This window comes from Trachemys scripta, chromosome 5 (assembly GCF_013100865.1).
Source record: "Trachemys scripta elegans isolate TJP31775 chromosome 5, CAS_Tse_1.0, whole genome shotgun sequence".
Classification (NCBI taxonomy): domain Eukaryota; kingdom Metazoa; phylum Chordata; order Testudines; family Emydidae; genus Trachemys; species Trachemys scripta.
The window spans coordinates 124,244,864-124,257,264 of NC_048302.1; the positions used below are offsets into that span (position 1 = coordinate 124,244,864).

At 39.2% G+C, this 12,401-nt stretch overlaps 1 protein-coding gene across 7 annotated transcripts in view; it reads right to left on the reverse strand.

Annotated features, from left to right (window-relative positions):
- Positions 1-670: 670 nt before the first annotated feature.
- MAEA (macrophage erythroblast attacher, E3 ubiquitin ligase) overlaps positions 671-12,401 on the reverse strand; it is a 105,407-nt gene continuing 93,676 nt past the window's right edge. For all 7 annotated transcript variants that reach the window (XM_034770895.1, XM_034770893.1, XM_034770892.1 and 4 more), the window contains 4 exons: positions 11,528-11,636; positions 2,430-2,563; positions 1,455-1,650; positions 671-1,042 (listed from right to left, as the gene is read on the reverse strand). In XM_034770895.1, the coding sequence (XP_034626786.1) occupies positions 947-1,042; positions 1,455-1,650; positions 2,430-2,563; positions 11,528-11,636 (535 nt within the window). In that variant the 3' untranslated portion in view covers positions 671-946. The remainder of the gene's footprint in view (positions 1,043-1,454; positions 1,651-2,429; positions 2,564-11,527; positions 11,637-12,401) is intronic.

The window sequence follows — 12,401 nt, forward strand, 5'->3', positions numbered from 1 at the left end:
GGTGTGTTCTGTAGTAATTAAAACTGAACTATTAGTTTCAGTAATTAATACTATTTAGACCCTAAAATTATGTAATCATCCTGCAAGGCATCTTCCAAAACTTCGCCCAACACTTAAGGATACCAGCTGATTTTCATGTGAGTACATTCTCAAAGCAAGAAATAAGGCAGTAGCACTAATGATTTGATATTGAACCCTATGCACATAACTAAATACTTTAGAAGGACTTTAACACTATGGTAAACTGGAAAAAGAACATCCAAACAAGCAGTGTATTTTGTCTGAAATGTTCTCCGTTCCTCTTGATATTTATGTAACCTCCTTAAAATATTTGGGTTTGGGGAAAAAAAGATTTCATACTCCTTCAAACCAGTCTCTCATTGATCCTCCAGTGAAGCCAGTCTTGTGTCAATGACATCAGTATCTTCCCATGGAACTAATTACAACGACCCAATTCAGGATTATTACTTCACAAGAGGATCAGAAAAGAAGGCAAAGAGCAGCTTAAAGGAGAAAACTTCAATAATTAACAAAAGGGCCTTGGACAATTGAGAAAAACAGAGGGAAGAAAAACAGATTTAGTTTCAAATCTATTGTAACGTTTCTCCCAGTGCACATGTCCATCTTTAAAGAAAATTCTCCTTTGAAAGATGAAAGCATTTTTGAGATGAGTCCAATTTTTTACCTTATGTTACAAAACGCTAACAATCAAAATTTGTTTTTGTTTTTTCCAAGTACAAACTTAAGTCATATTTCCTCTCTTTTTAAGAGTGTGTACTGTTGCTCATTGATCTTTGGTCGCAAGAAACAATAATGCCACCGACAGGTCTGATCCCCAAGGTGGCAGATTTTGCTTCTTTGCCACACATAAGGCCCCCTTCTCCTGGGCATGCCAATAAATCCTGTGTCAAAATTCCAGCGGCACTTCATCATGTATTTTATGGACCTACATGATATAGACTTTCTCAGCTTGTGAGAAGTTGAAGACTTCTTTGGTTCTTGGGCAAATTACTTTGTCATCTTGACGAATAGAAAGCAAGGACTGAAAAAAGAGCCAGGAAAAGAGTGATCAGATTTTGAACAGTAAACATAACTAGTCAATACATTAATTTTCAACAGTTAGTGAACAAAATGTATGTTGTTTGTAATCGCTACTTTGTAGTGTAAAGATTTCACAAAAACCTTGCTCAGTCACTTTTCGTGTTTAAGATTTAAAGATTCATCCCAACCTCATTTGGTTTCACATTTAAATTCATATTTAATAATCTGCTGATCAAATATTAAAAATAAAGTCTCTTAAAACAATGTTGTGAGAATCAATAGTTCACCCCATCCTTTAAACATACAAGATGCCTCAAGTTTGCCTTCCGACAAATTCAAGAGCTCTCATATGCGACAGGAAGTACACCCACTTGCAGCTCAGACTTCCAGGAGTCCCTACATGAAACACTTACATTGTATCCATACACATATCCATTTGGCAACATCATGGGAGGATTATTTTCATTCATTACATCCCCTGAAATCTTGCAGACTAGTCGGGAGTTGGCACAATGTGCCATAGGCAGAGGCTGAGCCAGCTTGTTCAGAGATTTGCTACACACGGGGCAGTCTGGGTTTTTTGAACTGCCATCCTCTTTATAACACTGTCTGTATAACAGCAAGTCAAAGAACAATAGTCATCAAATGAGTCAAGAGTTAATTTGTTATGGCACAGAGTGAAAATGGCTGATAACTTCTCTGCTGTACAGGTGAAGTACATATTCTTATGCAATTTATAGAACGTCAGTGACCCATGAGTTTCTTTGTTTCAACTTCACAAGCACATAAACGGTAGCTGATTTTGTACATTTCAAAAAAACAAAAACAAAAACAAAAACACAATCAAGAGCGAGCAGCAAGTGTCTGGCACTTAGTAGGGGTAGAGCTTCTGATGTGGGAGAGGGATCTGCAAGAATCTTGTCTATTGTGAGTATGAATGCCATGGTCAGAATTCCCATTTTAAACATTCGGTGGGAGTGCCTAGTTAAAAAATTCAAAGTTTTAGCACACTTCCTTGTATATTCACATACAATGCACTAGGATAAAGAGTATTTTATGATAATAAAAGGAATTCTTTTTACATTTTAATTCTAATCAACATCCACCGCAAATGTTAGTCCTAGGTCAAACCACCAAACCACAGTATACATTGTATGTAGTATCTATTGTATTTAGGGTGTATTTTTTTTTTTTTGCGCATTTTGTTTTTAATTGCCTCCATTTGTTTTTACTAACGTTTTTGTTTTAGCAGAGATATTCCCATTTATACTCACATTTTACAAATGAAAAGTGAAAGTATTCAAATTTCACATATACTCCTCAAAGAGTTTGTCTACAAGGCAATTTTTTTTATGCTTTTCACATTGGTATTCTGCATTAAAGGATACGGTGTTTTTATAGCTGAAAGGCCTGCCTGGAGTGTTATAGTAAAAACAGAATTGTTCCCCAGCTGATGTAGTCTGTAATTATCATATCTAAACTGCTGAATCAGCATTCTCCATCGTGCAGGGTCCAAGAGATCCTGGTAGAAAAAACACAGCGGTAAGTATTTTCAATATAGTTCTTGCAGAAAACTGTTTCAAAGTAGCAAATTACATATCACACTCCCTGAAATAACTGAAATATGACTGAAATAAACATAAAATAAAGAGATAGCACCTTATAACACTGGTGTATTAGGAAAAAGTAAAAATGTTTTACAAAAAAGTCTCAGTTTTAAAACACGCTTTCCACTTTATACATATAAATACAGTTGTATAAATATGACACCTTGGCTCAAAGAAAATGCTATAGTTTATATGAAACACACAATAGAATCAATTTATAGAAAAGGTTTAAGAAAATGATTGTTCTCAAAGATGCTTTGTATTTGCGCACACAGCATATAAACTCGGCCTTGCCCCCACCAAAACCAATGATCTTTGGGTGGTTCTAGATATTTTCGACTCCTTTTCTATTAAAGGAGATTATACAAACCCATGAGTTTTTGTAGGCTCTTTAATGCCTGCTACCATTGTTAGTATTTAATTTTCTGGAATGTTGGCCCATTTATGAAAAAATGAATGCTCTGGAATGTCCATTTTAAAGCCACTGAGCAAATGTCTGTTGAAAAGGCATGAACTCTTCCATTTTAAGTCAGGCTAACCCTGCTCATTTTTGTTTGCAAGACAGGACTACATGGATGGTAACAAACAGTCTAATTCAGGCCATACAGCTCAGTCTTTTTTTAAGCATTAAAATTCAACAGAAAAGATGTTTAGTTTCAGAGAAAAGCCTTTGTTAATTTGAAAGCTTAGCATAATTTTTGTTTAGAGAAAATGTATGGTATGAGTTTGTTTCTGTTAAAGAATTCCCCCCCCCCGCCATCCTTACAAGTACATTGTAACCCTGTGGAGTACATTTAAAACAAACAAAACAAACAAAAAAGAATGGTAATTACAAAGTAGTTCATTTTCATGAAAATAAGATAGGGACGTTACACTTCGTAACTGGAGTTCTTTGAGATGTGTGGTCCCTATCTGTATTCAGCTGTGGGTACGCATGTGCTCCATGTGCCTGAGACCAAACAATTCTAGCAAATAGTGTCTGTTGATGTGAACCCTTGCTCTCCTCAAGCTCCATTCTGAGGGTATATAAAGGAGCAGTGCAGACCGATGCCTCTCCATTTCTTCCTCTTACTGCAAATCAGAGATGATCTGAAGCAGAGGGGAGGGAGGGCAGGTAGTGGAATACAGGTAAGGCCCACGCATCCTGAAGAACCCCAGTTACAAAGGTTAAGGGCTGGTCTACACTGGGGGGGTGGGGGTGGGAGGATCGATCCAAGATACGCAACTTCAGCTACGCGAAGTTGCATATCTGAATAGCGAATAGCGTAGCTGAAGTCGAAGTATCTTGGATCGAATTACCTGGGGTCCACACGGCACAGGATCGACGTCCGCGGCTCCCCCGTCAACTGCGCTACCGCTGCTTGCTCTGGTGGAGTTCTGGAGTCGACGGTGAGCGCGTTCGGGGATCGATATATCCCGTCTTAACGAGACGCGATATATCTATCCTGGATAAATCGATTGCTACCCGCCGATACGGCGGGTAGTGAAGACGTACCCTAAGTAATTTCACTTTCTTCTTTGAATGCTGGTCCTTGTGTGTGTTCCACTGTGAGTGAATGACAAGCACTACCCAGCAGACGAGGTGTGAGGATACAGGTGGTACAGAATCACAGAAATGCAGGGCTGGAAGAAACCTCAAGAGGTCAAGTCCAGCCCCCTGTGCTGAGACATGACCAAGTAAACCTAGACCATCCCTTTCAGGTGTTTGTCCAACTTCTTCTTAAACCTCCAATGAGAGGATTCCACACTTGGAAGTCTGTTCCAGAGTTTAAACTGCCTTTGTAGTTAGAAATTTTTTCCTCATATCTAACCTAAATCTCCCCTGGCTCAGATTAAGCACATTATTTCTTGTCCTGCCTTCAGTGGACATGGCTGCTTGTAGAACCACTGTCCTAAAGGATGCCAGTGGAGGAGGCTTGGTCCAAGGCATGATGCCTCATGAATGTGTGGATGAAAATCTACGCTGCTGCCTTGCAAATATCAAGCAGGTGTACTTCTGGAAGTGATGTTACTGAGGCTGCCTGTGCTCTTGTAGAGAGAGCCTGTATTCTCTGTGGGGGAGGAAGGTGTGGCAGCTGATAAATAGGATATAGCCAGGGATCCACTTGGATATCCTCTGGGAGGAAACAGCTTGTCATCTGGCTTGTTCTGCTACGGCAACTAACAGTCTAGGTGATTTTCTGATCTATTTTATTCTCTGAAGGTAAAATGCCAATTTCCCTCACATTGCCCAGTGCTGTGTCTTAGTTGGTGCCATGGTTGGTGTTCGATGACGATGCAGCGAATGGTATTGAAGGCGCTTTCATCCTATATGCCCTCGGATTATGGCCACATGGTTTAGGAGGATTTAAGTCCTTGTGTCCCATGTGCGAAGACTTGCCCGACTTGAATGAGGTTGGGAATGGATCCCTTCTCTTAGTAAATCTAGGAGGGGATCTGTTTTTATGATTAGCAGAGTGCCCCTTACTCTCATGAGAAGGCCCAGACAAATGGTCCTTCACTCTAGTTATTCCCACTCCTGAGTCAGACACCAAGCTAAGAGGTGCACTTCTATGTGTCTCAGACTGACATACAGGGAGGTCTATCCAGCCTGGAGCCTCATGGTGCGTTCCATTAGGTGCTTCTGAAGCCAGAGTTTTCCTGCCTGCCATGTTTGACTGGGAAAGAAGTGTCAGATACCGCACTTAGCGGAGATATAAGTTTCTCTGAGGCAGTACTGGTGATCATCGCTGACTGAAAATATGCAGGGGCAGGAGACACAAAGATTATGCCCAGGCTTCAAGAAAAGTCCCATGCCAGATTTCCCAAAGTAGGAATTCTAACTAATTATTAACCAGACTTACAAAAAACTATAAAAACTTTGAAATATTTGCATGAAAAAATTGTCAAAATGTCAATTCTGGACACTGGAGATTCCAAGCCAGGCCATACAGCAGTAAGAAGGAACTAGAGAGGTGTTGGTCCACACTGCCCCTTGGACCCTTGGCACAGAGCACAAGGAAAGCAAGCGCACAGGTGCAGACCAAGGGACACTCCTTGCTAGAATTTTCTATTCTCCAGTGCATGAAGTGCATGTGTACCCATAGTAGAATACACATCATGACCAGCATTTGCAGAACTGTACATTACTCACAAAAATAAAGTTTATTTTGTACTCCAAGATTCTGGCTAGAAAAGTTCTGCAGCAAAATGGAAACATATTGCTTATTAGTTTCTCTCCATGAGTTTATGTATGTCACATAAAGCGAATGAGTTCATCTTCTATGGCCTTTTTTTAAACACGCCTTCCCTCTCTTTGTATGTGTAACCAAAGTTGTTGTCACATGAAGTCTCTTCTACAGGGGTCACATTTTAGAAATAATGTAAGCACACAGAATATCACACCTGTATACACTACACATCATTTAGAAATGAAGAAATTTGGTATCAATGGAAATAGAATGTAGAAATAAACCACTATAAGGTAAGTATGACATCACTAGCTAGAAGACACTGCTACTAGATAGTTTATTGCTTAAGCAATAGATTGTGACTCCCTCACCATTTTAAGAGTTCACAAAAAACTTCTCACTCAAGATTTTTAGCTCCATTACCAGGAGAAAAGGCAAAAAAAGATCTGTCCCCAACTTTATTAAATGGTCTCTGAACAAGTTTTGCTATATGCAACTTGAAGGATATGTAATGACAATAATTGCTGGGCAACAATGCTTACATATCAAAAACTGCTTCCTTTGTATTATAGCCAGCTAATGTAAAGTTAATCTTTCTACAGTTTTTCTGCCAAGAACAGAGACTCAGGATGATACTGGAAGCAAATGAAATACACAGTACTCTGCCAAATAATTTAGTAGACTTGATAATCTACTGCAATTTAGTTTGGGCATCAACTTGTAGATCTCCCTTGAAATTGGGAAAGCTATGGAAGGCTACAGTTTGCTGCCAAAGTAAGGACAAGGAAGGAGGGCAGATAGAGGCTTGCCCTTTACTTATGTTGTACCCAGATATCCTTTTGTAGTGCTTGAATACAGAATTCCACAGTTAAACTGGAAGACGCCCAGTGATAAAATTCTGCCATCTTATTGCAGGAATGGTTGGGCTGAGTTCTCTACTTCTGATAACTTTATCCCCTCTGGAAATTCCTAAAATCATCTCTCCAAGAGATTACTTGTTTCTGGGGCTCATACATATATCTCTGAAGCGTTAAAAAAAAAAAAAAAAGTTGCTTTTGGAAGGTGCGTGAGATTGTGTTAGGCATTCAATATTTTTAAAAAAATCCTTATTCCTGTACCAAATTGATGACTGAGTTACAAAGCAACAGAGGGAGATTTTCAAAAACTCAGTGGGAGCCTAACTTCTCTTTGTGCCTTTGAAAATCTCCCCTGCATATAGTCAGTCAGGAAGATCAAACATTTCCAGCAAACTGCAGGCCCAGTGATTTTGCCCTCTTCATAGGTTATTGCTATGAGGAAACATTTTTGTTTCAATAGCTTTCCCCAGTTCCTCCTTCTCTGAGAGTACATGAACCCTGGTTCATGGCTTATTACTGGTTAAAAAGGGGGAAATTATTCTTTTTACCCCTTGTTAACATAGTCAACAAATCACTGGTGAAGACTTGAGACTTCTGATATGTTGTTACTAGGAGGCTGTGAAGCTTTTCTGTGGTTGGCAGTGTCACCTCTAAATGTCTGAAACAGTTTCCAAAGCAATCTGCTACTTATGGAAAACATAAGTACTATATAAAAAATAGTCTCCTCCCCTCTCCCCAGTTTGATGTCCTTTGCACCACTTTATATTTAATGATTGATATACATTTTGATAGTGGATTCAGTAAGGGTCCACAGATTTTCTAGATTCTTTAAATATCCTTTATAGTCTGCATCAATGTGACTATAATCTAGAAAAGCATTTTAAGATGTCAGAGGCTAAAGAAAAAAGTCCTACTGAGTTAAAAGATGATCTGAATATTATTTCTTGGATACAAGTCAAATTCCAAAGATGTTTAAATCAGGATTAATTCTAGGCACTTATAACGTCAACAACAATGAAAAACCATCAAAAGAGGTCCCAGTGTAGGGAGCAGCCACTGAGATCTATACCAAAAGGCAAAAAACAACCCAACATTCTTGTCAATATCTTGGTGGGGCAGCTGCCCCACACAGATAAATGGAGGGTTAAAACAGCCCTCAGGGATGCTGTGCAAAACCCAACCAATGAGAGGAGGGCTTGTAGAGAGCCAATCAGGAGAAGGTTTGTTGGAACAGCCAATCAGGGCCAGGGAGGGCCATATAAGAAGGGCTGCTCAACATAGCAGAGGCAGTCTCTCCCTGGAGTGCAAGGGAAAAGGACTGATTACCTTAGAGGAGAATGCTGGATAGAGCAATGCTGGGCAGGGTCAGGGGAGCAACAGGGAGCTCCAGTCTGAGGACTGTCAGACTGAGGCCCCTGATACAAAGGGCCAGGAAGGGGCTAGGGCTTCCTGGAAGTGGCCCAAGGAAACAGGCAACAGGAGTTGGAGGAGCAGCAGCACATGGCCACTGGCTATGGGGTCCCTGAGTTGGGGCCCGGAGTAGTGGGTGGGCCTGCCCCCCCCCACACCTTTTTCCCCCACTTGCCACAGGGAGGATGGCCAGTATTCAGACTGCAGTTTACCCCTTGAAGTGAAGGGCTAGACTGAAGGCTGCAGTAGGCCACAGTGGCAAGTTGATAGACTACAGACAGCTGGTTCCCCCGGAAGGGGAGAGAAAGCAGTGTGGAGCACAGCCTCAGGGCTGTGCCCAGAAGAGGATGCTGCGGTCCGGGGAGCCATGCAGGTCTTCGAGGTGGAGCAGAAGTGACGGCGGTGCATCGGCAACCAAGAGTTAAATCCCAGCACGGCCAGCAGGAGGCGCCGAGGTGGTGATTCCCACCCCATCACAACTTTATGTAGATTTTTATATAAAAATAATCCTTGAAGTAATATTTGTTCAGTACAATCTGCCTGAACAAGCTCTTAGCTCTAAGAGCATCTCTTACATAAATCAGGAATGTAGGCACCGGTTAGAGTCAGTGTGGACAAAAGCAGATTTAAATTTTTTGGGATTTTTATTTAAACAGCTTTTAAAAAATAAATCTGTTTAAAATTAAATTTGAAATAATGACAATCTATGTTAAGCCCTAAACATAGTATTATTTGTACTGAATTTAAATAATAATTATAATAAGCACTACATGGTTGCTGGCAAGTTTCAAAGAAAGTCAAACAACTGAACTGGTATAATCACTGGCTAAGCAACTGGAACCAGAGTTTGTTAAAGTGCTAAACCAACTTTTGACAGCAGTAGCCTCTTCTGCAAGTTGCAGAGAGTATTTTCACCAGTTCAGTTTATTCAGCCAGTTCAAGTCAATCACTAATTCACTCGAAGTTGAGAAACTAGGAGTTGAATTTCAGTTTCCATCCAAATGCAGCTCAACTCAAATTACAAGTAAAAAGTGAATTTAGTACATAAGAAATGTCATTCACCATTTTCTAATTAAAAATGTAAAACTTAAGCGTGTATGTTAATCTATATAATTGCTTAAATATGTATAGATATTGTCTATCCTCCTGGTTAGCAAAAAGCAGCACCAAATTTAGTGTAAAGGTTATATTTCGTTGCAAATCAATGTGTTTTAACTGTCACCATCCAAAGAGTATCAACTTTTCTTTAGAAAAATAAAAAGTACAAAAGCCAAACAAGATTAAAATTGGTGAGTTAAATCAAGTCAGACACCTAGTTTTAAATCATGGATTTTAATCATTATGTAAATCACTTTGAGTTAAAACAATCCACTCTGGGGTTAGAGTATTTCTATAATGCCCACAAGGTATTAGAAAGCAAGTTGAGATTTGGCTAATAAAGAGGACCTTAGTATGATAGACCTATTTTCCTGCAATATCGGTAAGAGCAGCAAGGATATAGAAAATTGATTTCACTGAAAGAGGAAAAAAAAGTTTGATCTGGTCAAGTGAAAAATTCTCTAAGTTGGACCTTCCAGAATAGCATGTTAAGAGGCCTATGAAATGAATCTTAAATCCTTCATCACACTCGGTTTTCAGTATATATCCCTTAGCACTGGAATGTTCTTCCTCAATGAATCATTGGAAGACTTGTACGATAGTTTAAGTCTTAAAATACTGAAGGCTAAACTAGGGTGAAATTTTGTTGTGTGTTGAGTTTCAGTGCATGTCTGCTCTTCCTGACTCTCAATTTATGAAAATGATCATTAACCAGCACATAAAAACCTTTTTTTTATAATTTCCAGAAAAAAGCCTGCACCATAACATTTGCAGTGTCTTTTGTTCTAATAGTATAATATGACCCTATATAAATCAGTTTTTTTTCTTTTACCATCTCATTCAAATTCTGCATTTCTCCAAACTGAGATTTGCAGCAAAACACAGGCTCCACAAAGGTCTAAACTCTCTGCTTGTTCAGCTAAGCAGAGTTTCATGAAGATGCACATGCATTTGCCTTCTGGTAAATAAAAAGGTCATCTTAAAAAATAACTGCTTTACACTTTCTAACCTGTAGTATGGTTCAAGAGAGACTTTTGGAATATGATCCAATCTATTTTCTCTCAGGCCTTTGAAATTAACAAGGGTTTTTTAAAAATACTGTTACCAACACCTTAAGTTTTATTACTAATTTAATGCATTTATTTCTAACTAAAATATTACCAAGTATTTTGCTTTGTCTGTTCAGCTAAGATTTATACAAAATGGCCAACAGTACAGCTATATTCACTTAGCAGGTTTTCCTTTCTGCATGCAAAGGAGATAATCAAAATAGGACTGTAATGTAAAAAGTATTTATGATTTGCAGGAAGTTTGTTGGTCATTGTCAATTCAAATCTGGGTGTGGTTACTATCAGTAATTACTATATATATACACCTAGTGTGACAAAGTTCCTCCTCTCTCTTGGTGGGTCCTGCGCTTATTGGCGGATTTTCCTGCCTCAGAGATTCACCATGTGGGTTGGGGAACAGCCCAGAGACCTTCCCCCCTGGAAGAACCCACAGTCCAGGTCAATTGGGAGGTTTGGGGGGAACCCGGGCCCGCCCTCTACTCTGGGTTCCAGCCCAGGGCCCTGTGGACTGCAGCTGTTACAGGAGGCATTATAAACAGCTGCATGACAGCTACAACTCCCTGGGCTACTTCCCCAGGGCCTCCTCCAAACACCTTCCTTATTCTCACCACAGGACCTTCCTCCTGGTGTCTGATAACGCTTGTGCTCCTCAGTCCTCCAGCAGCACACCCTCTCACTCTCAGCTCCTTGTGCCTCTTGCTCCCAGCTCCTCACACTCGCCCCACAAACTGAAGTGAGTTCCTTTTAAAACCCAGGTGCCCTGATTAGCCTGCCTTAATTGATGCTAGCACCTTCTTAATTGGCTCCAGGTGTCCTAATTAGCCTACCTGCCTTAACTGGTTCTAGCAGGTTCCTGATTACTCTAGTGCAGCCCCTGCTCTGGTCACTCAGGGAACAGAAAACTACTCATCCAGTGACCAGTATATTTGCCCTCTACCAGACTCCTGTACCCCACTGGTCTGGGTCTGTCACACTAGTTTTAATACTAGACAAATATTGTGTTTAGATACTTCCTGTCATCATCACCTTTCCACCAACAAAGCAATGGATTTAAAAATGCAATTAATAAAATGAACTTAGTTGGATTGATTTTTACAAGCAAACATTATTAAAATTAAGGACTATAGTGGATATTTTATAGGATGGATACTAAGCAGTGAAAATTAAACACACAAGAATATTTCACATACAATTTATCAATACATTGTCCCACTGCTTACCTTGCAATTTGCAACCTATACATTTTATATATTATATATAAAAATATAAATTACCTTATAGGGGGAGATATGAGTGTCTGAAGGAAAGGCCAACATTCCCATCACTTGTCGGACCTCATCCAGCTGACTTCCTTCAGCCTGACTGAAATGCTTTCTTGCATGTCTGAAATATCAAATTTAGAACACTTGGATAAATATAAACTTACTTGAATTGATTTCTTATTGAAAGATAAATGCATTTACGTAATCTGTACAAAGGCTCTCAACAAAAAATAAAGAGGGTTTAACTGTAGATTATGCACTCAATACACAAAATCCAAAAATGACAATGTGTTTAAAGTGCTTGAAAATACATCCCGCAGATTTGAATGCAAGAATGATTTTAATCTCCAAGAATTTATCGCATAACTTTCTAGGCCCCCCATGAATTTATTTCATTGCAGCATGTATTCTATTACAGTAATACTTATCACACACTATAAATATCAGTTATACAAACTCAGGAATTCCTTATATTGCTCTTGATTCTATCAGAGTCTAGATATATGTGTAATGCTTTGTACACACAGTGTGCACAAGAGGAAAGAGGGGAGAAAAGTATGAACCAAGCATTTCATGCTATAAAATATTTTTAAAAAAATTGGTAATACCAGCATGTGGCTTGCTGTGACAAGACCATTACAAAAGCCATCAAGAAAACGAAGCACTCATAACATGAGAGCATTTATTTAGTTTTGAACTACAGTGTCTTCAGAAAAAAAAATCACTTCCCATGAGGACTATTACAAATCACATGTTAATATATAATACCGTAAAATTAGTAAACCTTCAATAGGAACAGTTGTTCTATGCAGACATATGTAAGTAAACATTTTAAATACAGGAGTACTTGTGGCACCTTAGAGACTAACAAATTTATTAGAGCATA